At 35.8% G+C, this 24,297-nt stretch overlaps 1 protein-coding gene across 16 annotated transcripts in view; it reads left to right on the top strand.

Annotated features, from left to right (window-relative positions):
- Positions 1 to 24,297, top strand: part of UTY (ubiquitously transcribed tetratricopeptide repeat containing, Y-linked) — a 229,739-nt gene that overhangs the window by 148,943 nt on the left and 56,499 nt on the right. For all 16 annotated transcript variants that reach the window (XM_030926240.1, XM_030926238.1, XM_030926243.1 and 13 more), the window contains 6 exons: positions 1,354 to 1,459; positions 2,306 to 2,511; positions 19,943 to 20,007; positions 20,085 to 20,159; positions 20,651 to 20,799; positions 23,128 to 23,242. In XM_030926240.1, coding sequence (XP_030782100.1) covers positions 1,354 to 1,459; positions 2,306 to 2,511; positions 19,943 to 20,007; positions 20,085 to 20,159; positions 20,651 to 20,799; positions 23,128 to 23,242 — 716 coding nt within the window. The remainder of the gene's footprint in view (positions 1 to 1,353; positions 1,460 to 2,305; positions 2,512 to 19,942; positions 20,008 to 20,084; positions 20,160 to 20,650; positions 20,800 to 23,127; positions 23,243 to 24,297) is intronic.

The raw sequence follows: 24,297 nt of genomic DNA, 5'->3' as shown, positions 1-24,297 counted from the left end.
ACAAATGAGTGATCTTACTCTAAAAGCTGCCTACCAACCTGTTTTTGAAAATAAAGTTCTGTTGGAACATAACCATGCTTATTTATTTAGTTGCTATCTTTATGATTGCATTTTCAATACATTGACAGAGTTTGCAAAAAAGACTAGGTTGTCCGTAAAGCCAAAAATATTTATTATCTTGCGTTTGACAGAAAAAGTTCTTGACCACTGAGTATGCAAACAGATTTTGTCTAGAAAAATTAAGGTCTTCTCAAATATTGACTGGAATTATATGAGAGCAGCAAAAGATAATTGTTTTCCAGGGTCAGCTTTTAGTAAACACGGTTCTAAATCTGAATTCTGGCACTGCTAGTTATGTATACCTATTGAATGTTACATTTCCTTAATAAAGGGATTTTTTTCTGTCTTCATAAAAACTGGTTGAGGTTATAAAAGTGATTATGAGTACATGTTATTTAAAAGTTTTACATAAATACATGTAGATACAAAATTTCCATTGGAATTTAAGTGGCTCTTTTACTATTTAGCAACATAAGCGTTTGAAGAAGTGAGCTGATGTGGCTTACATCAAAATAACTTTTATGTATTTTTTCTCCTGAAGAATTTGTGTCACCAACTTTTTCATTATCCTTCACAAGTTAAAGAATCTGAAGCTAAAACTTGAAGAGATAGTAATTAGAGTGATCTTAATTAAATATGTAAGAGAGGATTTTGGAGATTTTGGCTTTTTTTTTTTTGGACAGATGTTCAGTATTGATTTTTTACCTAGATGAAATTTATTGACATTGGTATTAGAAGAGTCATGGAAGAGAGACTAAAATAAGCTTTTCCTTTGAAACTTTGAGGCAGCAAATACAAATTTAAGATTTGCCTGTTGTGGTTCTTAATTCTCTAAAAGTTTTGATAATAGTTTTGAAAACAGTTTGATTTTAAACTTTAAAAGTCACTTCTACCTGTTGTCTCATTTAAGAAGCAATAGAAGATAACTTGAAAAATATGCTTGGTAAATACTTTTGAACAGCTCAAATAATTTAAAAGAATTTTATGAATCACTGTGATATAAGAGATAGGTAACAGTTTTAAAACAAATCAAATTTCAAATGTAATTTTTTAAAGAGAGGGTTTTTTTTAGCTATTACCTCCACACTTACCTGACAAGACAAATGATACAGTACTGTAATATGTAGCAACACAGTATCAAAGGTTAGGATGCACTGCAAATTTTAAATAGCCAGATTGATGGGAAAAAACTCACAAATTTCAAGTATTGTATTTAGCCATTTTATTAAAGACACAAATCTGAGGTATATTTTGTCATCTGTCTGAGACTAACAAAATATTTTGCTTTTACAGTTGGAAAATAAACGTGATGCTTTCTTTCCTCCATTACATCAATTTTGTACAAATCCAAAAAACCCTGTTACAGTAATACGTGGCCTTGCTGGAGCTCTTAAATTAGGTAAGCTTGAAACCAAGATTGAATATTTGTTTTACTATCTTTAAATTTTTATAACATTGACAGAACACTGATTTTTTTCCCCCATCATTCTGAGTCTTTATTTTAATGTGTGTTTATTTTCTTTCTCACTCACTTTTTGTCTCTCATGCATGAACAAGCATCATTAGCACTGATGCAAGTGATTATGCAGATATCATATACAGATAATAACAGATACACATTTAGCTCAGTAAATAGAGGGGTGACTTTGGATAGAATGGAGGCAGGTTTGCCCTAAGCAGTACCCAGCTTGACCTTTACCTTTAGCATAGTGATTTCAGGTACCCAAAATATTTTCCTTTTACTTTTCCCCCGTTTAAAAAAAGAAAAAATCTTTTGGAGAAAGCACTTAAGAAGAAAATAGTCTCCAGTGTGGGGTTTTGTCTGATCTTTCATGGCTAAGATGGTTTATTCCTATTATGAAAAATATTCAGCAATACTAGACTCTAGCAATAAGTTTATTATCATTTTTTAAACATAATATTGTGGTGGATTTTTACTTTAGATTTAAATTTGGTATCATTATCCAACATACAATATTTAGGTTACATAGTTGAAGAAGTTCTGAGTATTATAAATATAAGTAAAATTGGATTATGTTTATAAATGCTGCAACCCTCGACACCCTGACATGATGGTTATAGCCAGAGCTTCAAACACGTGCTGTGTAACTCTGATACCAAATGACTTGGAGCCCTCTTAAGGGAAACTGATGGAACTCTATTAAATAAGTTTTTTAAAGTACTTTGACATTTTAATTGAACTGAATACAACTTTACTGATTAATGAAACTTATTATTTGTAAAGATCTTGGACTTTTCTCTACCAAAACTTTGGTAGAAGCTAACAATGAACATATGGTAGAAGTGAGGACACAGTTGCTGCAACCAGCAGATGAAAACTGGGATCCCACTGGAACAAAGAAAATCTGGCATTGTGAAAGTAATAGATCTCATACTACAATTGCTAAATATGCACAATACCAGGCTTCCTCCTTCCAGGAGTCATTGAGAGTAAGTTTTTCTTTCTTCCTTTTTTAATTTTTACTATTTTTTAATAGTGCATATTACTTTCATAACTATTGTCTAGTGCATACTGTTAACAGTTTGTTTTTAAAGTGCTATAGCTCATAAATTATTAAATTTTTATTTTATTATTTTGTTGTTTTTGAGACAGAGTCTTGCCGTCTCTCACCCAGGCTGGAATGAAATGGAGTAATCTCAGCTCATTGCAGCCTACACCTCCTGGGTTCAAGTGATTCTCCCACCTCAGCCTCCCAAGTAGCTGGAATTACAGGCACCCGCCATCATTGCCCGACTAATTTTTATATTTGTGTAGAGACAGGGTTTCACCATGTTGGCCAGGCTAGTCTTGAACTCCTGACCTCAGGTGATCCACTCACCTCAGCCTCCCAAAGTGCTGGGATTACAGGTGTGAGCCACCATGCCTGATAAACTTTTTAAAATGTAAGCAAAATTACAGTGTATGAAACACACTTTGCTAATAGAGAAATAAAATTCCTATTTTACATCTACCTTATTTTTGGAATATTTTAATGATAAACTAAGCCTACTTATGGTTTGCAGAATGATACTTAATATGAAGAAAATTATCTGGTCAGCTCATATAGTCACTCAGCAGTGAAAAGATGTTTGTATTTTACTTTATCTGGATAATTTTCCTTTGGGAGCATTAGCAGTCTTCCTCTATTAATTGTAGTCTCTGAATTTAAACTATAGAAGAAATTTACAGAAATGTGTCAAAAATACATGGAAAATTGAAAAACAAAATCTTAAACAGGACAGTGGTTAGTAAAATACAATAGTAAATGAGGAAAAATAGAATTGTTAGAAATAAGAGTTTTTGAATTTTTTCAAAAAAAATTAAGAAAATAGTTAAGCAATGCAACCACAATTGTATTTCTCAAATATTTGTTTGAATTGTTTGTTCTTAATGGCCCCTTTAAATTACAAATTTGGCCAGGCGCAATGGGTCACGCCTGTAAAACCACCAGTTTGGGAAGCTGAGGCAGGCGGATCGCTTGCAGTCAGGAGTTCAAGACCAGCCTGGCCAACACAGTGAAATCCCATCTCTACAAAAATACAAAAATTAGCCCCATGTAGTGGTGGCAGGTGCCTGTATTCCAAGCTGCTCTTGAGGCTGATGCAGGAGAATCACTTGAAACCAGAGATAGAGCTTCCAGTGAATTGAGATTGTGCCACTTCATTCCAGTCTGGTTGACAGAGTAAGACTTCATCTCAAAAAAAGAAAATAAATGAAATTATAAATAAATTATAAAATAGAACTGCGGTTTACTATATCAGATGAAAGAATATAGAAAAGTTACGTTTTTATAAAGCTGTTCCTTGAAACTTAAAGTTTTATAGCTGAAAAATATGTTGTTGGAAGTTTCAAATTTATAATTTGCTAGTGTCATTGACCTCCAGAAGATGTTTAAAATTTTGACCTCGTTTTGTATTTTCATCACACTGATATCACAGGAATCCAATTCTGCTGTGAAAATAGCGTATTTTTTGGATTTTTTGTTATATGGTAAACAGGAAAGTAATGATTTAACAATTTTTGTTAAATTCAGTGGCCTTGGGTATTCATGTTATTGTGCAGCCAAAACCACAATTCATTTCGAGCACCTTTTTATCATCTTAAACTGAAACTCTGACCCCATGAAACATAACTCATCATTAGTTAATAAACCATGAAAATCTGAGACAGGTCTCAGATAGTTTAGAAAGTTTATTTTGCCAAGGTTGAGGATGTGTGCATGTGACACAGCCTCAGGAATTCCTGAAGACATGTCCCCAAGGTCAGAGCAAAGTTTGATTTTATACATTTTGGGGAGACATAAGACATCAACACATGTAAGATGAACGTTGGTTCAGTCCAGAAAGGTGGGACAACTCAAAGTAGGGAGGCGTCTTCCAGGCCACAGGTAGGTAAGAGACAAATGGTTGTATTCTTTTGAGTTTATGGTTAACCTCTCCAAAGGAGGCAATCAGATATACATTTGACTCAGTAAATAGAGGGGTGACTTTAAATAGAATGAAGGCAGGTTTGCCCTAAGCAGTACCCAGCTTGATCTTTCCCTTTAGCATAGTGATTTCAGGTACCCAAGACATTTTCCCTTCACATTGCCCCCATTAAAAAAAAAAATCTCTTGGAGAAAGCATTTGAGAAGAAAATGAGTCTGCTGTCAGGTTTTGTCTGATCTTTCATGGCTAGGATGGTTTATGCCTATTAGTTAAAAATATTTGGCAATACTAGACTCTAGCCACAGGTTTACTATTGTTTTTGAAACATAATTTTTCTTTCTCCAGTTAGGATGTATTTTCTTTATTAAACTCAGCCGTATTATTTGTATAAAGTACAGCAAGAATAGTTGTTTTTCCAATAGGCTTTTTTTTTTTTGAGAGGGAGTCTCGCTCTTTCGCCCAGGCTGGAGTGCAGTGGCCAGATCTCAGCTCACTGCAAGCTCCGCCTCCCGGGTTCACGCCATTCTCCTGCCTCAGCCTCCCGAGTAGCTGGGACTACAGGCACCGCCACCTCGCCCGGCTAGTTTTTTGTATTTTTAGTAGAGACGGGGTTTCACCGTGTTTGCCAGGATGGTCTCGATCTCCTGACCTCGTGATCCGCCCGTCTCGGCCTCCCAAAGTGCTGGGATTACAGGCTTGAGCCACCGCGCCTGGCCTGGGCTTCTTTTTTTAATTGGCTTTGATGGAACTTTGTTTCGTAGAAGTAGTCTCAGCTAACACTTTTTTAAAGCTGAACCCAGCCATCGATTTCTACTATCAATACCTATGACTTGGTTGAATTCCTCTACTCTTGATTTTCCAAGATAAAGTTGGGGTTCCTGGGCCTATTAGAAAGTGACATTCTTTACTTACCACAGGACAGTAACCCTATATAGGGACCATGCAGACAAAGGTATGAGGCCAGATTCCCCAAGGGAATTTTATTGACTCCATAAGTCAAGTTTGACTCCTTAAAGGAAAGTACACCATTTCAGTCAAAGCATTGGTAAAATAACCGGTTTCTACCATTGTGTCCTATTACAAATGAAAACATTTTTATTTCACTTATGCAAATAATTGTATTGCTATAATTGCTAAGAATACTTGCAAGTAGTTTTCAAATTCCGGAGAAATCAGATAGAAAGAAATATACTGCAAATTTTCTTCATAACAGTACTCAATTGTTAAAAGTTTTAAATAACTTTAAAGTTTTCTTGACTCTGAAAAACAAAGGATCAGCAATATTTTAAACAAAAAGTTTAAAAGATTACTTCAAATTCTGTTAGCTTAGTCCATGCAGGTAATTCCTGTTCTGCTTGATATTCACAAATATTCTGCTTAATATTCCTGTTCTGCTTGATATTTCAGCTCTCTGTGAGTCCTGACAGTTTTTTCTGTATTCTCATATCACAGTCTCATAGTTATCAGAAACTTGCATTCAAGAGCACCTGTTAAGAGTTTATAGCTGGCCGGGCGCGGTGGCTCAAGCCTGTAATCCCAGCACTTTGGGAGGCCGAGACGGGTGGATCGCGAGGTCAGGAGATCGAGACCAACCTAGCTAACACGGCGAAACCCCGTCTCTACTAAAAAATACAAAAAACTAGCCGGGCGAGTTGGCGGGCGCCTGTAGTCCCAGCTACTTGGGAGGCTGAGGCAGGAGAATGGCGTAAACCCGGGAGGCGGAGCTTGCAGTGAGCTGAGATCCGGCCACTGCACTCCAGCCTGGGCGACAGAGCGAGACTCCGTCTCAAAAAAAAAAAAAAAAAAAAAAAAAAAAAAAAAGAGTTTATAGCTGATTGGGAAACCACCTTCTAAAGAGGACCAAATAAAGACAACAATTGTCTGTGGATGACTACAAGTTTTAGAGCAGTCATAGTCAAACACACAATTGACTAGGAAATTTATTACCTCTGTGGCACAAAATAATTTAACATAACTATTATAATTATTACTAATCATGTACATTAAGACATAACAGAATTATAGGAGTTTCCTATAATTTTGGAACACACAGCCGTAATAGATTTACACAAATGCAGCCCTAAGAAAGCCAATCACCTTTTTATATTTGACAATGCTTACTATATAATTTTTATGCCAAATAAGCCAAATATGTGATTTTTGGACATTAGGGGACCTATTAATATCTTAAAGGACTAATTAAATTAGAAAAAGACAGAATTTATCATTTGGTATTGGGAAGTTTGTCAAATATTAAAGATTTAAAGCAGCTTGATATTATAAAATAGGATCAGAGGTCATTGTAAAATAAATCATTAATTTAAACAGAGTGATAACTCAAGAATTTTAAAAAAAGAAGGTGAAAACCTTCATTATTGAGGATACTTAACTTTCCAAACAATAAGCCCTAATAAAAACCGCATGAAACCAATTAAATTTGTTATCCAAAATTTTATAAAATTTTCTATAAAATTTTATAGAAATCTATAAATTTTCATAGTGATGTTAAGATATAACTTCCATACTCTTTTATAGTCTTTCTTAAGGAATTGGTTAATGCTTGAAAAAACCCTTGTTAATCTGACACAGGGACACAAATGCTGGTCTTATATCAGTGTGTCTTTGACATTAATGGTTAATTTATACAGGAACTGAATATCTCTTATCTTTCAAAATCGTCCCTTAAAATCTCACATACTCACCTCTTTTGCAATAGTCCTTGGACCTTGAGGAGTTGAATAGCTTTAATTTCTGGACCTGTTTCTCAGGAATGCAGTTTATTTTGGTTGGCATCTTTTACCAGGCTTGAAGATGAGGCTTCAGTGTTTAAGACTCAGCAGGACTCATTGTTTTTAGACCACGAGTCAAAGCCCTATAACTCAGTATCACAAGGACTTTAAAAGCATGTACGGCAAGGTATAAGGACATACAACCTTAATTTAAAGAAATTTGTTTCTAATCTCAGTTTTTCCTAAGCAAACCAAACAATAATAATGGTATAGGAATTATTTTGATAAAATGTAAAATTGGTTAGGCCAGTTACCAAAAGGCAAAAGAAACAACCTCTGTGCTTGTCACAGAATATTCTGCGGAAAGAAACATTTTCTTTAGACCTTTAAGAATACATTATTACCATCAGACCACAACAAACAGAACCCTCTGAAGAAAAACTTATCTGAGCTGAAAATGAATTGAAGGGGAGTGTTACTATTATGTGCCTTTGTTGTTGGTGTTGGTTTTGGTGGTGGTGGTGTTTGAGATGGAGTCTCGCTCTGTTGCCAGGCTGGAATGTGGTAGCATAATCTAAGCTCACTGCACCTCTACCTCCCAGGTTTGAGCAATTTTCCTGCCTCAGCCTCTCCAGTAGCTGTGATTACGGGCATGCACCACCACGCCCAGCTAATTTTTATATTTTTGCCTGAGATGGGGCTTCACCATGGTGACCAGGATGGTCTTGATCTCTAAACCTCGTGATCTGCCTGCCTCACCCTCCCAGAGTGCTGTGATTATAATGTGAGCTACTGCGCTTGGCCTAATTTTGCCTTTTAAAAGGGGATAGAAAACCAAAACAAGCAAGATACAATAAAAGTTGAACTTTGGGTTAAAATCTCTTATAATTTAAAAAGAGTAAATCAACCCCTTATGAAAATTTCATTGTTATACAAACCAATCATCCTTTAATGTGTATTTTTTTTTTACATCTAATCCAACCTCTAGAAAGACCATTGTCATTTCCCTTTAATCATAGATAACTTGAATATATGAAAGTTTTTCTTTTTTTAATAAATCCTCTTATTATGACCTATGCTAATGGGTCATGACATATTTGACTTTCTGATTTGTCCTGAACATCCCTCTTTCTTAAACAACCAGGTTGTTTTACTTAGGACTAAATTTACTATACAAGGTTCTTTCTCACATGAAATTATTTCTCTTTAAGCTTTCTTACCAAAACAAAATCTCTTTATTTTTATAAAATTTCTTTTCACCTCTTGCATTTGCTGACTCCTTTTACATTATTATTATTATTATTATTATTATTATTATTATTATTATCTGAGACAGTTTCACTCTGCTATCCAGGCTGGAGTGCAGTGGCACGATCTTGGCTCACTGCAACCTTTGCCTTCCAGGTTCAAGCAATTCTCCTGCCTCAGCCTCTCAAGTAGCTGGGATTACAGGCATACACTACCATGCCCCACTAATTTTTGCATTTTTAGTAGAGACAGGTTTCACCATGTTGGCCAGGCTGGTCTTGAACTCCTGACCTCAGGTGATCCACCTGCCTCGGCCTCCCAAAGTGCTGGGATTGCAGGTATGAGCCATAGTGCCCGGCTTACTTTGTTTTATACATAACCTAAGCTTTGAATTAGACAAAAAATTGTTCGCTTTTTATAGACACCCTTTTTTCTAGAATGGATATTTTCCTACAAATATATTTTTATTGGAAAATACACAAATAATAACACATCTGTTATTTAACTGTAGATTCTAAATTTTGACAAGTTTATCAACAAGGATTTATCGTATTACTTTTACTTAATTGCTTAACTAGATTATTTATAAAAACTACAATTGTAATTATTTAAAATTTTGAGGCCGGGCGCGGTGGCTCAAGCCTGTAATCCCAGCACTTTGGGAAGCCGAGGCGGGCGGATCACGAGGTCAGGAGATCGAGACCATCCTGGCTAACACGGTGAAACCCCGTCTCTACTAAAAAAATACAAAAAACTAGCCGGGCGAGGTGGCGGGCGCCTGTAGTCCCAGCTACTCGGGAGGCTGAGGCAGGAGAATGGCGTAAACCCGGGAGGCGGAGTTTGCAGTGAACTGAGATCTGGCCACTGCACTCCAGCCTGGGTGACAGAGCGAGACTCCTTCTCAAAAAAAAAAAAAATTTTGAGCTCACCGTTGCAAAATTATAATTACATTTTGACAGAGAAAAACATTTCACCTATTAATACCATCTTGCTTCTAACCTCCAGGCTGTCCTTGTTTATTCCTGGTGCTTAGACCAAAGTAACTGTGGAGGAACTTAGTTTATAGTTTAACTTTGAAACCAAGTAACATTTCTTTCCTAAAATAAGCCTTACTACCTGTGGACTATACTGCCTGAAGCCAAAAGATTAGAAGTTGTGGCAATCTTACTAAATTCAAGATGTAACTATAAAAACTAGTACCACTGTCTTCTTTTTAAGAGTACGGAAGTGTCTGGGCATGCTGGCTCATACCTGTAATCTCAGCACTTTGAGAGAACAAGACAGGTGGATCACCTGAGGTCAGCCGTTCGAGACCAGCCTGACCAACATGGCGAAACCCCATCTCTACTAAAAATATAAAAATTAGCCGCGCATGGTGTCGTGCGCCTGTAATGTCAGCTTGGGGACTGAGGCAGGAGAATCACTTGAAACCAGGAGGTGGAGGCTGCCGTAAGCCGAAACTATGCCACTGCAATCCAGCCTGGGTGACAGAGCAAAATTCTGTCCAAAAAAAAATCTTTTAAAATCTCATTACCATATATTTAAATAGGATAAACTGCTCCTATTTCAGAAATACAGCAATTGCTCTGTCTTTTTAGGCTGGCTTGCAAAAAGGTGGCTGTTACATCAGTAAAGCTCTATAGTAGCCAAAATCAATAGACTTTCTCCTCTTTCTCTTTTTCCTTTTGCTAGCTGGTTTTCTTCCCCTACCACACAATCTCTTTTTTTTCTCTCTCTCTGTCTGTCTCGTGGGAATTTAGTCACTTCAGAGGACTTTTTCCCTCTAATTTGGAACTTCCTTTGGATTTGATCAAGTCATACAGAGTTGATCAAACCCAAGTGGGAAAAAGACCGAAACAACAAGAAAAACAGAAACGAACAACAACAACAAAACATTTATGCAAAACAAATGATTGCACAGTTTATATGATTACTGAGTGCTCTACTGGTAAGGAGAAATTAAGATCAGCTGGTTGTTAATCTTAACTTTGGCCAAAGCAAACCACAGTTCAGTTACTTACCTATGGCTGGGTCTGAGGCTGATGACTGCTCCACACCATCCTAGAAGCAGGTTAAAAAAAAAAAGTAAAACAACTCATCTTCCTTGTTGGAAGAGAGCACAAACTGTTACTTGCCTTCCATCATCATCATGGAAGCAGGACAAGCATGTCTTCCTTGTGTTAGAAGCAAGTAAAACTCAGGAAAAAAAAATGAGTTGTACAGCAAAATAAACTTTGGATCCAGCAAAATAAACTTCAGATCTTGAACAAATTTTGGGAGATCGGGGATTCTCTAAAGGGGCTTCGTCCAATGCCTCAGCAAATTGTCATGTTGGTGTGGTGCCTAAAGATAACTCAAGCTGGTACCAAGCACTAATAGAAGATTCGTCAAAGGTCAGAGGCACCTCCACTGAAAATCCCTCTTTGGTTACCTCTGTGTGAACCCTGAAAATCTCAGAGAGGTCTCAGTTTATTTAATTTAGAAAGTTTTATTTTGCCAAGGTTGAGGACACGCTCCCATGACACAGCCTCAGAAGGTTCTGTTGACATATGCCCAGGGTGATGAGAGTATAGTTTGGTTTTATACATTTTAGGGAGAAATGAAACATCAGTCAGTATATGTAAGATGAACCATTGGTTAGGTCTGGAAATGAGGGACAACTCATTTCTGGGGAAGGGGCCTTCAGGCCATAGGTAGAAAACAGAAAAAATGGTTGTATTCTTTTGAGTTCCTGATTAGCCTCTCCAAAGTAGGCAATCACATAACATACACATTTCTTTCAGTGAGCAGTGGGGTGACTTTGAATAGAATGGGAGGCAAGTTTGCCCTAAGCAGTTCCAAGCTGGACTTTTTCTGTTAGCTTAGTGATAAGATATTTTCCTTTTACGTTTCTTCCTCAACTCCTTTAATAATCTGTTTTGTTTTTGTTGTTTGTTTGTTTTTGAGATGGAGTTTCGCTCTTGTTGCCCAGACTGGAGTGCAGTGGTGTGATCTCAGCTCACTGCAACCTCCGCCTCCTGGGTTCAAGCGATTCTCCTGCCTCAGCCTCCTGAGTAGCTGGGGTTACAGGCATGTGCCACCACACCCAGCTAATTTTGTATTTTTGGTAGAGACAGGTTTCTCCCTGTTTGTCAGGTTGGTCTTGAACTCTTGACCTCACGTGATCTGCCTTCCTTGGTGTCCCAAAGTGCTGTGATTACAGGTGTGAGCCACTGTGCCCGGTCATCTCTTTTTCACATTCTTTCAAAATACATTTCACAAATTCTGGGTTGCTCATGTAAGTGGGATCACACAGTATTTGTCCTTTCATGTCTGGCTTTCTCGGTCAGGTGCATCTATGTTTTTAGCATCATAATTTTACTGTTTTTTATGACTGAACAGTAACTCCATTAAGTATGTACTACATTTTGTTTATTCACATTTGAGTTACTGTGTTGAGTACTGCTGCTCTGAAAATTGATGTAAATTACATGTTCTGTCTCTAGAACTACTGGATTGTGTGGTAATTACTTGCTGAACTTCTTAAAGGAAGACAATATTGTATTGCGCAGTGTTAATTCCAGTGTAAATTAACATTTTGGCACCATGTTAATTCCCATTGGCAATGACCAATAGAATTTACAAGTATTTGCAATGATTTACAATGTTTTACAAGTATTTTCTCAAATTTTGTTTATTATAATTTTACTGTTTTGGTAATAGTGTCCTTTGATAATTTTTTAATTTTTGTGAAGTCCAATTTATTTACTTTGTTGACACATTCTTTTGAAGTTTAAGAAATCATTGCCGAATATCATATCACAGCATTTTTACTTGTTCTCACAATTTTATAGTTTTAACTCTTATGTTTGAGTCTCTGATCTATTTCAAGTTAAGTTTGTATGTGATCCAAGATAAAGAACTAACTTTGGTTTTTTGCGTGTTAATATCTAGTTTTTCCAATCCCATTTATTCAGAAGACTGACGTTTCTCCTGCTCAGTAGTCTTGGCAGTCTCGTCAGAAATCATGCAAGAGTTTTTGTCTTGATTCTGTGTTCTCTTTTATCGGTCTGTATGTCACTTTATGCTACTATCACACTATTTTGATTGCTGTAGTATTATAGTAAATTTTGAAATTAGGAAGTGTTCATTTTTCTTTCTTTTATTTATTTATTTATTCATTTATTTTTTAATTTTTTTGTTTTATTTGAGACAGAGTCGAGGTTGGAGTGCAGTGGCGCAATCTCAGCTCACTGCAAGCTCCACCTCCTGGGTTCATGCCATTCTCCTGCCTCAGCCTCATGACTAGGTGGGACTACAGGCACCTTCTACCACACCCAGCTAATTTTTTGTATTTTTAGTAGAGACGGGGTTTCACCATGTTAACCAGGATGGTCTTGATCGCCTAACCTCGTGATCTGCCTCCCAGAGTGCTGGGATTACAGGCGTGAGCCACCGCAACCAGCCCTTTATTTTTAAAATATCAACTTCTGTTTTAAAGACAGAGGGTTTATGTGCAAGTTTGTCACTTGGATTTAATAATCCCAGAAAGTGAACATAGTACCCCACAATAGATAGTTTTTTACCTCATGCTCCACCTCCTTTCGTTTCACATCTAGCTCACATTTATGTACATATGTACTCAGTGTTTAGCTCCCACTTATAAGGGAGAACGTGCAACTAACTTAGTTTTCTGTTTCTGAGTTAATTCACTTAGAATTATGGTCACCAGCTACATCCATGTTGCTGCAAAGGACATCATTTTGTCCTTTTTTTGACTCCATAGTGTTCCATTGTCTATATGTACCAATTTTCTTTATGCAATCCAACATTGATGAGCACCTAGGTTGATTCCATGTCTTTGTGTTTCCAGACCAAATTGATGATTGCACCACTTATTCTCATGGCCCAATAATGAGATGCAGATGAACTGGGAAAGAAGAGTGTTTATTTCTGAAGTAACCAGGTACAGGGAGAAAGCCAGGAAAATATTACCATACCAACTCAAAATTACAAAGTATTCTAGAGCTTATATACCTTCTAAGCTATATGTTAGTGTGTAGTGTGCATTAATCTAAACTCATAAGGGATTAACAGCTTCTAATTTATAATAGGTCTGAGTTTTGAAGACCTTCCTCTGGAGCCTCAGTAAGTTATTCTAGATGTCTCCAGGTGCTGAGTACCTTTATCCTGTTTCCTGCTAAATTATGGAGGTTTGGGGAGTTTCTTTAGACCACCAGTAAAACTTACTTGTGGAAGTCTGGGGAGTTTCTTCAGATGCCCAGGAAGAACTTGTTTAATCCTAAGCAGATCCTGTTAAGAATTTGTTATTTTGTTATCTTCAAGGCCCAGAAAAGGCCTGGGCAAAATTCTTGATGGACTTTTGTTACATTCCAGGCTTTATATGAGGGCACTGACTCTTTCAGCTTTTAATACTTAAATTAACTACTCAGCCCGTGCTGAAACAGTTGTGATGGAGGCCTGCATATTCAGCTGTTAATGAGACCTGGCCTGCCACATTTGCTGTTGTGAATAGCACAGTGATGATGAACATAGGAGTGCATGTATCTTTTTTTGTAGAATGCTGTTTTCTATTTGGTAGATACCCAGTAATGAGTTTACTGGGTCAAATGGTAGCTCTATTTTAGGTTCTTTGAGAACTCTCCAAACTGCTTTCCACAGTGGCTAATTTATGTTCCATAAACTATGTATAATCCTTCTCTTTTCTTCACAGCCTCACCAGCTATTTTTTTTTTTTTTTTGACTTTTTTAATAGTTGTCATTCTGACTAATATGAGATCGTATCTCATTGTGGTTTTGACTTGCAATTCTCTGATAATTAGTGATGATCAAACATTTTCCTTTTTTCTCTCTCTCTTTTTTGTTGCGGGTGACAGTTTCGTTCTTGTTGCCCAGGCTGGAGTGCAGTTGCACAATCTCTTGCTCACTGCAACCTCCTCCCAGGTTCAAGTGATTCTTCTGCCTCAGCCTCCTGAGTAGCTGGGATTACAGGCATGTGCCACTACACCTGGCTAATTTTGCATTTTTAGTAGAGACGGGGTTTCTCCATGTTGGCCAAGGTGGTCTCGAACTCTCAACCTCAGATGACCCAGCTGCCTCGACCTCCCAAAGTGCTGCGATTACAGACACGAGCCACCATGCCCAGCCACATTTTTCCTATTTTTTGGCTGACACTTGTATGTTATTTTATTTTCTCCTAGCAGAAAACAAATTATATGTCCTCTTTTAAGTAGACATACCCTTTTCATATCCTTTGTCTATTTTTTAATAGAGTCATTTGTTTTTTGTGTTGATTTGTTAAGTTCTTTATAGATTCTGGATGTTAGACCTTTGTCAGATGCATAGTTCACAAATAATTTATCCCATTTTATAGCTTGTCTGTTTACTCTGTTAATAGTTTTTGTTTATTTTGCTGTGCTGAAGCTCTGTGCCTTAATTGGGTCCCACTTAATCACTTTTCATTTTTGTTGCAGTTTTATTTAGAGATATAGTTAAAAATTGTTTGCCAAAACCAGTGGTGAGAAGGGTATTTTCTGTTTTCTTTTTTTATAGTTTGACATCTTACATTTAAATCTTTAGTCCATCTTAGAGTTAATTTTTGTATATGGTGGAAGGTAAGGATCCAGTTTTGTTCTTCGGTCTATGGCTAGCAAGTTGTTCCACCCAGAACCATTAGTTGAATAGGGAGTCCTTTCTACCTTGCTTGTTTTTATCTGTCTTCTTGAAGATTAGACAGTTGTAGGTCTATGGCTTTATTTCTGTGTTTTCTATTCTGCTCAATTGGTCTGTGTATCTGTTTTGTACCAGCACCATGCTGTTTTGGTTACTGTATGTAGCCTTATGGTATGGTTTGAAGTAAAGTAGTGTTTTTCAAGATCATTTTTCTGTTGAACTTCCTTAAGATGAATTTGTGGCCGGGCGTGGTGGCTCACGTCTGTAATCCCAGCACTTTGGGAGGCTGAGGCGGGAGGCAGGTGGATCACGAGGTCAGGAGATTGAGACCATCCTGGCTAACACGGTGAAATCCCGTCTCTACTAAAAATACAAAAATTTAGGCGGGCGTGGTGGGGGGCGGGTGCCTGTAGTCCCAGCTACTCTGGAGGCTGAGGCAGGAGAAGGGCGTGAATCCGGGAGGCGGAGCTTGCAGTGAGCCCAGATCGCGCCACTGTACTCTAGCCTGGGGGACAGAGCGAGACTCCGTCTCAAAAAAAAAAAAAAAAAAAAAAAAAAAAAGTGAATTTGTTTGGGGGCAGGGAAAGGAGTCTCACTCTGCTGCCCAGGCTGGAGCACAGTGGCGCGATCTCGGCTCACTGCAAGCTCCGCCTCTCAGGTTCATACCATATAATCAGGCCTGTACCACCATACCTGGCTAATTTTTTTGTATTTTTAGTAGAGACGAGATTTCACCGTGTTAGCCAGGATGGTCTGGATGGTCCTGACCTCGTGATCCGCCTGCCTTGACCTCTCAAAGTGCTGGGATTACAGGCGTGAGCCACCACACCCGTCCAAATGAATTTTTTAATCTTGCAAAAATTGTTGGTATTTTAATAGAGGTTACATTGAATCTGTGGATCACTTTTGGTAATATTGACATGTTAACAATATTTAGTTTTCCAAACCATAAATCCTTATCTTGGTCTTGATCTTAGAAGAAAAGCTGTCAGTCCTTGCTAGGTACGTTAAGTTATGTGTTTTTCATATATGGCCTTTATTATGTTGAAGCCCTTTCCATTTGTGTCTAGTTTGTAGAATGTTTTTATCATATATAAGCATCTTGAATTTTGTGACATTGTATTTCTTACCAGTTGAGATGATCATATGAGTTTTTTCTTCATTTTATTAATGTATATTAAATTGACTAATTTTAATATGTTGTTAATCATTCATGAATTTCAGGAGGAAAGTCCACTAGTTCATTACATACAAACTTGTTATAATGTGTTTCTGAATTCATCTTACTAATATTTTGTTAGAAATTTTGTGTTACTATTTATAAGATATATTGTTGTATTCTTACAGTGTCTTTGTCCAGGTCTCAGGATAAATCTAGGCTCATAGCATGCTAAATGAAATTTTTAAAAAGTTTTTGAGAAGCATTAGTATTAGGCAAAACAGAGACCAATATTTTAGACAGTCCCTAGATGAATTAGAAAATTACAGGTGAGGTTTTCTCTGCTGTCTCTCTTTTGAGGGAACAAATAAAGAACGAAATTGATACCTCTTTTATAGCAACACTGTACCAGGCCTTTGATGGAGTGTGAGGCAAGCACAAGTAAAAAACACCATAGTATTTCCTACTGATTTCAATGTGGCTTTTTATAAGTTGTTTACTTGGATACTATAGGTCTGTGATTGTTTTCCATAAATTCTATCAGATTATGTTAGGTAATTTTACATTTTTTTACATTAAGGAAGTGTGAGGACTTGGGGCTTCTTCATTCACCATTTGGGCTCATGTCACCTGTCCTTTATTTCTTTTTATACTGCTTCATCAAGATAATTCACATAATATACAATTTACACATATCAAGTATACAGTTCAGTGGTTTTTAGTGTATTTCATAGGTGTGCTATCATTATCATAATAAATTTTACAAGTTTTTTTTTATTCCCAGATGAAAACCCATACCCATCCACAGTCACATTTCCCCCAGCTCCAAGAATTCAAGCAGCCACCTGTCTGCTTTCTGTATGTGTAGATTTGCCGATGTTGAGTGTGTGTGTGTGCATGGGATGATATAATTTCTTTTGTGACTGGTTTCTTTTCTATCTTTTAGCATAAGATTTTCAAGGTCTATTCATTTACAGCATGTATCACTAAACCACTTCTCTTTTAGTGACAATATTACATTGTCTGGATATATACTGTTTTTGGTGGAGGCACTCTGTCATCAGTTTATGAACATTTAGGTTATCTCTGCTCTGCCTCTTAGGTATTCTGAGTAATGCTATTATGAATACTCAAAAACAGTATTTGTGTGGGAACATATATCTTCATTTCCCTTGTATAGATGCTAGATTATGTGGTATAATAACTTATTGTTTATTCTTGGGGTTTTTCATTGGTTTTTTATTGACAGTCTTGCTTTGTTGCCCAGGCTGGAGTGCAGTGGCACAATCTTGGCTCACTGTAACCTCCACTTCCTGGATTCAAGCAATTTTCCTGCCTCAGCCTCCTGAGTAGCTGGGACTACAACTATGCGCCACCACACCTGGCTAATTGTTGTGTTTTCTTTTGTGACTGGTTTCTTTTTTATCTTTTAGCATAAGATTTTCAAGGTCTATTCATTTACAGCATGTATCACTAAACCACTTCTTTAGTATTTCACCATGTGAAATACATTGCCCAGGCTGGTCTCAAACTATTGACCTCTAATCATCCATCCAGCTCGGCCTCCCAAAATGCTGAGATTAGAGGTGTAAGCCACTGGAGCCGGCCTCATTGTTTATTCTGTTAAGGAATGGCCAGATTAATTTTCAAATGGCTGCATCATTTTACATTTTACTTTTTTTTTTTTTTTTTTTTTTTTTGAGACTGATTCTCACTCAAGTCATCCAGGCTGGAGTGCATGGTGATAATTCAGCTCACTGCAGCCTCTGCTTCCTGGATTCAATCAATTCTCCTGGCTTAGCCTCCCAAGTATCTGGGATTTTAGGCACACAACATCATGCCTGACTAATTGTTTTTTGTATTTTTAGCAGAGGCAGGGTTACATCATGTTGACCATGCTTGTCTTGAATTCCTGGCCTCAAGTGATCCACCTACCTCAGCCTCCCAAATCTCAGCTGGGATTACAAGCATGAGCCACTGTGCCTGGCCTACATTTTTATTCTTAATTTATAAGTTTCCCATTTATCTGTCTTATCTGATACCTGTATACTATCTCCTTTTGATTCTAAGCATACTATTGGTTTTGAAGTAATAAGCATCTTTTCATTAACATAATTGTTAATGGTTATATTTTCTTTGGTGAAATGCATGTTTATTTCATTTGCCCATTGTTTAATTGGGCTATTTTGATTATCAAACTGTAAATTATCTGCATCTATATTCTTGTTAAAAATTCCTTCTCAAGTGTTAAATGTGTCAGTACTTTATTCTGTTCTGTGAGTTGTCTTTTCACTTTTTTTGTTAGTGTCCTTTGAAGCACAAAAATTTTAATTTTGATGGAGTTCAATTATTTGCATTTCTTGGATCTCATTTGTTTTTGTCATTACTAAGAAACTATTACTTAACCCCTAGTCATACAGATTTACTAATTTTTTTTGCATGAGTTTTGTGTGGTATCTCATATTTAAGTCACATTCATTTTGAGCTAATTTTTCTATACATTATGAGGTAGGGGTCCAAATTCATTCTTTTACATGTGGATTTCCAGTCCTCTGAGAAACATTTTCTCGTTGCATATTCTTGAAATATTTCTCAAGAGAAAAACATTTTTATATTCGGCATTTAATTTTTTATTAAAAATGTTAAATAAAAATGTGAAAATATTTTATTATGTATATAGAACTCTTTGCATTGAAAATTTAGTCTGTGAAGAACTTCATCCATATGCTCTTAGCTTTGTTAATGTGATTCACCCACAGAGAAAGCCAGGGTAACTAAATATGACACTGTAATCAGAAATAGAGGATCTTAACATTGCTCACTCTGTACATATTTGCATATGGATGGAAACATATTTCTACCAGTTTAGAATATGTGCCATTGCTTTGCTACTTGGCACTTATAATTAACTTTCATAGTTACACCCCTCAGTACTTTCAGCTTCAAGTTCTTCTTATCTTGTCCTTGGCCTAAGTATAAGAGTCTACAGATTCTTTCTCATAAAACAGTGTCTACAGGGAAAAACAAAACAATGGTTTTTACTTATTGCAAAAGGGAATTGAAGGGAAGCTGAGGCAGGAGACTTCCTTGAACCCAGGAGGCAGAGGTTGCAGTGAGCTCAGATTACGCCACTGCACTCCAGCCTAGGCAACAGAGTGAGGCTCTGGCTCAAAAAAAAAAGGCGGGGGTAGGAATTCTGTCTTATTAAGGTGCTTTCTCACATCTTTTTTTTTACATATATAATTAGAAAGTTTTTGCATGTTGTCCTTGTTTTCATTTTTCATTCTCTCATATTCTCTTGACATCATTTTAAATGAAATTCATTTACTATTTAGAAAATTCCATGCTCCAAAGTGAAATATGAATGACTACATGCTTTTCTTAGACATTAATATAATAACTGAATTTCATGTTAATTTTGTAGATGACGGAGGAGGTTGAGTACCGTGCACTGGACTTTGACTTTTCCTGTAACTTAATGTAATGTGATTATAGAAGATACTTTCTATGAAATGTGCCTGTAGAAACTTATTTCTCAAAAATTGTCAATACTGCCCATGTAGATGAGTATTTTCATAATTTGTATAATGGAAGTGATAGCCTGTTAGAGGATACTAAGTATGAATATTTTTTTCTTAACCTGAAGGAAGAAAATGAGAAAAGAACACAACACAAAGATCATTCAGATAATGAATCCACATCTTCAGAGAAGTAAGTAACTTTTAGCACCCACGCAACATTTCTGTCTAAAATACATGGATTTAATATTCTCTCTCTCTTTTTTTAAGTTCTGGAAGGAGAAGGAAAGGACCGTTTAAAACCATAAAATTTGGGACCAACATTGACCTCTCTGATAACAAAAAGTAAGTCTCCCTGCCCTAGTACTGTTTCCATGAACTGAACCAATGACGGATTGCAGGATTGGGAATTGTCTAGTTTTCTATTTTTTTTTTTTTTCTATTCCTAGTTATTTTTTTCTCTCTCTCTCTGTTTCTTGTTTTTTTATGTTGATGTGTTAGTTTTACCTAATAACACTACAATTCTGAAATTATTTTGACAGGGTTTTACAATTAAAATGTTACTCTTAAGAAAATCAAAGTACCCTCTCTATTAATACAACTTTATAAATGGAAGATAACTTGTTTCTTTTATTTAGTAGTTATACATTTTTTTTTTCAGTAATCTGTGTTTGTCTTAAGACTATTATTTTTGAAATAAGTTAAACACTTTAGTTGTACTGACTGTACAGGTAAAATATTTATAGATTTAATTATTTTTCTGATTGACTCACAGGGTTTTTGAGGATATGGTAATGCTCATGAGTTTTTACTCTTAGTCTGTTATTTTATTGCAGGTGGAAGTTACAGTTACATGAACTGACTAAACTTCCTGCTTTTGTGCGTGTGGTGTCAGCAGGAAATCTTCTAAGCCACGTTGGACATACCATTCTGGGCATGAATACAGTACAACTATATATGAAAGTTCCTGGGAGTCGGACACCAGGTGATTTTAATGACTGACATACCTTATATGATTGAAAAAATTGAGATTATCATGTGGAATAGGCAAAGAGAACACGTTGTCATTTATACTTCTAAAGCCAAAAGGATTTTAAAATTCTTTATTATGGGTAAAAATGTTCATATTACTCTCATAATTGAGCTCAGAGTATTGTTTTTCCATCATTTTTATATGAAAAAAAATCAGAAAAATGTGAAGTGGGAAAGGGATGCTAAGTTACTGAGTGTTAGGAATGACAAGTTAACAATGTTTTTCAGAGGTTTTACCACAGTTACAGTAAGAATGATGTATTATGAACCAGTTTACTCAAGTTATGTATAATAAAAATTTCATTGACAATGCTTAAAGTATGTGATGCGCTTTTTTTTTTTTTTTTTAGTAAAATGTAATCCAAAAACTTCCTAATTTTAAGCAAACATTTCTTTAAAGGGCTAGATACTAAATATTTTAAACTTTGCAAGCCAAGAGATTCCATTGATGATATTTTATAGGTGTTCTATTAAAACATAACTCATATTTTTTATGGATTTTTATTGATGAAAATCAAAATAAATAACAAATGAATGCATTTTTTTACTAGTTAAAACAATGGAATTATTTTGGAGGAAGTAGTACTTCATTGGGGCTCAAATACTCTGTTCTTGTGTCATCAATATTAACTACAAATGTACATCTGTTAAAGTTGTTCTGTGGTACTAAGATCTTCAAAAATGACTTTTCAAGTGGATCAATAGTACCATGTACTAATGTCAAACTTTGAGCATATTTTCTTGAGTATATTAATTGCCTTAAAGACACTTACGGGATTAGATTTTTGTTTCCTTTTATGTTATTTTCATTTTGGGTTTCATTACATTGCAGATTAATTTCCTCAAATTGAAGGTCAGTTGCACCTTCAGTTGGAAAACCTCACAGTAGTACAAATGGCTTTTGAAATATGCATATTTTCCTGCACTTTTGTTGAGGTTTGGAAAATGCTGCTGAAATTATATTTTGAACTTAAAGAAGTATATGTTTGCAAATGTCTGTGCTACTGGAGATTTAGCTTCTTACTTGTTTTTAGTAGCGTAAGAAGTAGTGTATAAAAGCAGCTTGATACTACTTGCAATTCAAAAAATTTCTTTTGTCTTCAGAATGATTTATCATCGTAAAAGTTTCACATGTAAGTTCTCTTTGCCTTGTAATTTTTAGGTTGAATTTATCAAGAAATGTTTTGAAGACTGCAGTAAAATTTCATGGCCAGTAAGTGGTCAATAACAGTGGCAGAATGTGGTACTTCTTCAGAAAAATTTCCACCGCAACTCAGAGCTCTAAAAATAGCAATACAACCTCATCATTGCTAAATCATTGACCTGTTTTTTTTTTTAAGACAAGCGAAGATATTCAATCTCTGTTTCTGACAAAATTCATGGAACTTTCATTCAACAGGTCAATGAGACTGACACATGATATTTTTCACAGATCTGCCCAATGAATAATACAGTGCAAATAAATGTAGATATTAAACACCTTTCATTTTCACAGTGAAAATGAAATAAATCACATGAAATGAAAAATGTCATTTTTCTTTTAAAATCTAGCAGAGGAATAACCAAACTTTTAATAATCTCCTTGTCATTTGTCTCTAAAGTGTTTGGGTTTTTTGGTTTCTTTGTATAACATTAGTACTTCAACAATGTCCTATGGAACTGTTAAGGAATTCCTTAGAAGAAATGTAGTATGTTTTAGTTTGCCAGATATAATTTAAAGAAACATTGTTTTGAATTTCTGTATATGGAGATTTTATTCCAGTATTGCATTAGTAGAAATAATGCCTGCTATAATACACTTCGTATTCTGATATGATCTTTAATGTGTTCTAAAATGTTGAGATTGCTGATAGATCATAAGCTGAGATAATATATATGGTATGTAATGTAAATCTTTCTAACTCTTTCACCATGGGTAGGTGCCCGTGGTGTCCTAATATTTGTAGTTTTTATTTTTAAAGCCCCTTGCCATGGGCAGTGCCATCCACCTACTCATTGTGGAAGAGTTGTGATTCTTTACATTATATGCTAACATTTAACATGTGGTAGGAGCTAAGAGTGCTAGGAGACAGGTTACATTTTGAACACTATACCTTTCTCTTCTTAATAAGGTTTCTGATACTATTTGTGAGAATTGAGAAGTCATTTATAGAGAAGGAAATAGTAATGCTATAGCTAATATGTATTGTGTATTATGTTCCAGTCAAAGTTCTAAGCATGTATTTTTCACTCAGTCCATATGCTGCTGCAGTTGTGACTTTAATTCTCTTTTACTTTTCAGGTCACCAAGAAAATAACAACTTCTGCTCTGTTAACATAAATATTGGTCCAGGAGATTGTGAATGGTTTGTTGTACCTGAGGATTATTGGGGTGTTCTGAATGACTTCTGTGAAAAGTAGGTTTCTGAACTAAACTTTCATTTAACATAACTATGAGAAAATAGTTGTAAAGGACAAAGTGCAAAGCTGAGTTTCTTAATGAAACTATCAGTGGTTTTACTTACTGCTCAGCAGAAATTTTTTTAAGTGATTTGATTTTAAATCTTTTGTGTTATCTAAATACTTAATGAAAAGATGCCATGCCAAACACACTGTCTTGTGCCTGCAGTCTCAGCACTTGGGAATGCTGAGACAGATGGATGTCTTGAACCTAGAAGTTTGAGACCAGCCTAAGGAATATGGCAAAATCACAATAATTAGCTGCACTTGTGGTCCTTGATACTCGGGACACTGAGATGGGAATATCATTTTAGCCTTGGTGGTTGAGGCTGCAATGAGCCATAAACATGCTATGGCATTCTATCCTAGGTGACAAGACTGAGACTCTTGTCTCAAAACAAACAAACAGAAAGATGCCATGAAGTAGTCTCTGCAGTGGTGATAGGTGTGAATTGATAAGAGAGTAAATTGTTTTTTATGTTAATGTAAAAATTTCATGCATTCTTCCAGATTTGACAAGTGTGCCTTAAAGAAAAATTTTACTTACATTGTTTTTAGAAATTACGGGAAATTATAAAATAAGGCACCCTTGTAGCTTAGTAACTCAATCTTGTGTATCTTTGTAATTCAGCCTAAAAATATCAATAACAAAGGAATCACAGGATTTGTTTTTTAGAGTTTGTAAAGAAGTAGTGGAAAAATACAGACATAATTGAAACTGTATTATGTACTTAAAACATAATGTAAAAAAATAGACAAAATTCTCATAGAGAATTATATATGAAGGTTACATGATAATCAATTAATATGCATGTTTCACAAAATAATTTCTACTTTAACCTTTTGGAACGTCTTTACATTTTATTTGGTAAAAAGTGCATCTTATTAAAACATAAAGTTAATTTTCTTACCTACTGGCAAGAAATAATCACTTTTTGTTGCCTTTGTTGTGTGGTACGTAAGGTTTCCTCAGCATAGCAAAGGTGATGTTTTTTAACATTTAAAACATCAA

Source organism: Rhinopithecus roxellana, chromosome 22 (genome assembly GCF_007565055.1).
Source record: "Rhinopithecus roxellana isolate Shanxi Qingling chromosome 22, ASM756505v1, whole genome shotgun sequence".
NCBI classification, from domain to species: domain Eukaryota; kingdom Metazoa; phylum Chordata; class Mammalia; order Primates; family Cercopithecidae; genus Rhinopithecus; species Rhinopithecus roxellana.
This window is presented reverse-complemented; position numbering and strand designations above follow the sequence as displayed.